This window comes from Charadrius vociferus, unplaced genomic scaffold (genome assembly GCF_000708025.1).
Source record: "Charadrius vociferus isolate BGI_N301 unplaced genomic scaffold, ASM70802v2 scaffold298, whole genome shotgun sequence".
NCBI lineage: Eukaryota > Metazoa > Chordata > Aves > Charadriiformes > Charadriidae > Charadrius > Charadrius vociferus.
The window spans coordinates 164,511-167,104 of record NW_009649936.1 but is presented as its reverse complement, the minus strand read 5'-3'; the positions used below and the strand labels follow the sequence as shown (position 1 = coordinate 167,104).

The 2,594-nt window shown below is 46.6% G+C and overlaps 1 protein-coding gene across 1 annotated transcript; it reads right to left on the bottom strand.

Annotated features, from left to right (window-relative positions):
- Nucleotides 1–1,775: 1,775 nt before the first annotated feature.
- Nucleotides 1,776–2,153, bottom strand: KCNE2 (potassium voltage-gated channel, Isk-related family, member 2). Its single transcript, XM_009891309.1, has one exon. The coding sequence runs from the start codon at nt 2,151–2,153 to the stop codon at nt 1,776–1,778; it is 378 nt and encodes a 125-aa protein (XP_009889611.1).
- Nucleotides 2,154–2,594: the final 441 nt, after the last annotated feature.

The following is a 2,594-nucleotide window of genomic DNA, read 5'->3' as shown; positions in this document are numbered from 1 at the left end:
AGAGCTGCCGCCCGGCTTTGGCAGGGAGCGGGGGCTGAGGGGCTCGGTCAGCTGTTGGGGACGCCTGGACAAGTTCTCCAGGTGTGTACCTTGCCAAAAGGGCATCTCCCTGACCGTAGCGTGGCCATGAGCCCCGGCCCCAGGTGGTCCCGGAGTCCCTTCACCCAGGCAGGGTGCAGAGCGCACCCGTGGCAGGAGCGCGGGAAGATGGCGGACACCCACAGGCCGGCCGGGGAGGTGGGGGGAAAAGGAAGGCTGCTGGGTGGGGAGAAGGTCGCCCGATGGCTGTGCTGGGACCTGAGGATCCTTCCCCAGCGCTCAGGGACTGAGATGATGCAAAGGCTTATGGCGGTGCCGGCAAAAGGCACGCCTGGAGCGTGACAGCAGCTGCTGTGCCAAATCTCGAGACCAGGCTCCAAAACAAGCCAAAGCTTCCTGACAAAAGAAGCCCTTTTCTTTCCCATTTCTTCTTTTTCTTTTTTTTTTTTTTTTTAACACGAGTGAAACAAAAGTGTCGGAAAGGCAGCGCCAGACATGGCTGAAGTGTTTCAGCCGAAACTTTCTAAAAACAAACACCAAGCCCGCAGGATAGACAGCCGGCAGGGGAACTTTTAGCTTAAGCGATTTAAGTGTGGCAACATGAATGGGAGCTAAACCCAGGGTCTTACAAAAGGAAGCACGTTTTAATACTAGAAGTGGCACCGGTTCTGCTTGTAATTATTCCCAGAGGGTTAGCGTTGTGATACTTCAGCAGCACAGGAGAAGATAAACCATCTTGAAAACACATTTCCCAGCCAGTGGAAACCAGTACCCAACATGGGAAACGCTTAAAAAGCACGGCAAGGCTTCCTGAGGCTATAAGGCAGGATCTCAGTGGTTTACACTGAGCCCTGGCTGATGGGATGTAACCAGCACCTCCATCACCCAGCTTGAATGCCAGATAGACAGGTTGCTCTGGAGAACCAAGGAGCAGCAGAATCATAGAATGGTTTAGGTTGGAAGGGACCTTGAAGACCTCCCACTAGCCCAGGTTGCTGAAAGCCCCATCCAGCCTGGCCTTGAACAACTCCAGAAGTGGCAGCTTGGCCAGCTATGGACTTGGGAACAGATGATGAACCTCTGGAAGCTGCCCTGGACAACCAGGATGTGCTCCTAGATGAGGCTGCTATGCTAGTTCAGCAGCTCTTCTGCTATAAAACAGGCCTTGTCAGAAGGCCATTAGTCAATCCTTGCTGGCAATGAGTAATGAAATCAAAATGGGAGCCAAAATCATTAAAAAAATAGTTTGGAATGAATGTGTGTAGGTATAGGTTACCTCCTATAATTCATACCATAACACTTTGTTCAGTCAATAGATGGTGATTTTGATATTCTACTGTACATTTTCAAGTTATTTTTAAGATGGGCTTAAGTCATACAGTTTGGATCTAAATCAGCATTTTTGACCACTAATTCACAGTTATTCTGAAGTGGGAACATCCAGATCTGCTGCTGGATTTAAAAATTCTAAAAAAAATCAAGTTATTCATTGTTTTGGTTTTATTTTCTGAAAGAACAGAATATCAAAGCAAAGCACAATCATGCATTTTTCTTGGGTGTTCCCTCACCAGCTATGCCAGAGTCCTCATGGGAAACAGTAATACTGATTTCCTCAGCACTCCGTTCCACATTGACCTGTCTGTTAATTTAATGAACAGTTTCACAGCTATGTGTAATTCCAGTGAGTTCTCCGCACGTGGCTTTATGATTTCCTCATTGCTGGCATTTCCAAAAAGTTAAGGTGATCCAGGGCTTGTTTTTTCCCTTGCACCCAGATTTTCATGGATCACACACTTGAGGTCTTCTCGATTCAGAACCTGGCTTTTATACTTCTCGCCCCAGTCCTCAACAATGTACTGATGATAGGGGTCATTGGAGTGCTCTCGCCTCTTTGATTTCACAGTACTCACCAAGATCGCCACAATAATGAAGGAGAACATCCCAATCATCACCATCAAATAAAGGATAACATAGTCAAAGTTTTCAGCATCAACCTTGGCTTGCAATTTTTCTGCTGCTTCTGTCATGTTTTTCCTCCAACCATTCATGTAAGTGAGAAAGGTTTCCTTGAAAATATCTTCCACTGTCCAAGTGAAGTTTCGCATTTCAGCCATCCTTGCAAGTTACAGCTACTAAAGACAACATGATACTTATTTTAATCAAATATCTCTACTAAAACAGTTACATTGGTTTCTTTTGTCTGCATTATGACAATTAAATAATAACACCTGCCACTTGCTAGTGAAAATGTAGTGCCAATTTTAGATCAGCTGAGAATCCCCCTCCCCATCCCCAGTGGTTCAATATGTTCAGGGATGCAAGGAGGTCCTGTTCCTCAGTCATGTCACTTTTGGGCTGTGGGAAGCCAAATACGCTTTGGTGAAATCCAGTGAGCGTGGGCACCCGTGACCTACGTTACGAGATCGAGGCACACTGCCTTCCCTGCTGAGGCAGTAGCTCTCAAGAAGCTCTGAAAAAAAACACTGTCCTTTTCTGCCTTTCCTACGTAATGAAGAATCACAGAATCACAGAATGGTTAGGGTTGGAAGGGACCT

What these genes read in the sequence shown, in the direction of transcription:
- KCNE2 (XM_009891309.1), bottom strand. Translation starts at nt 2,153, where the DNA reads ATGGCTGAAATGCGAAACTTCACTTGGACAGTGGAAGATATTTTCAAG.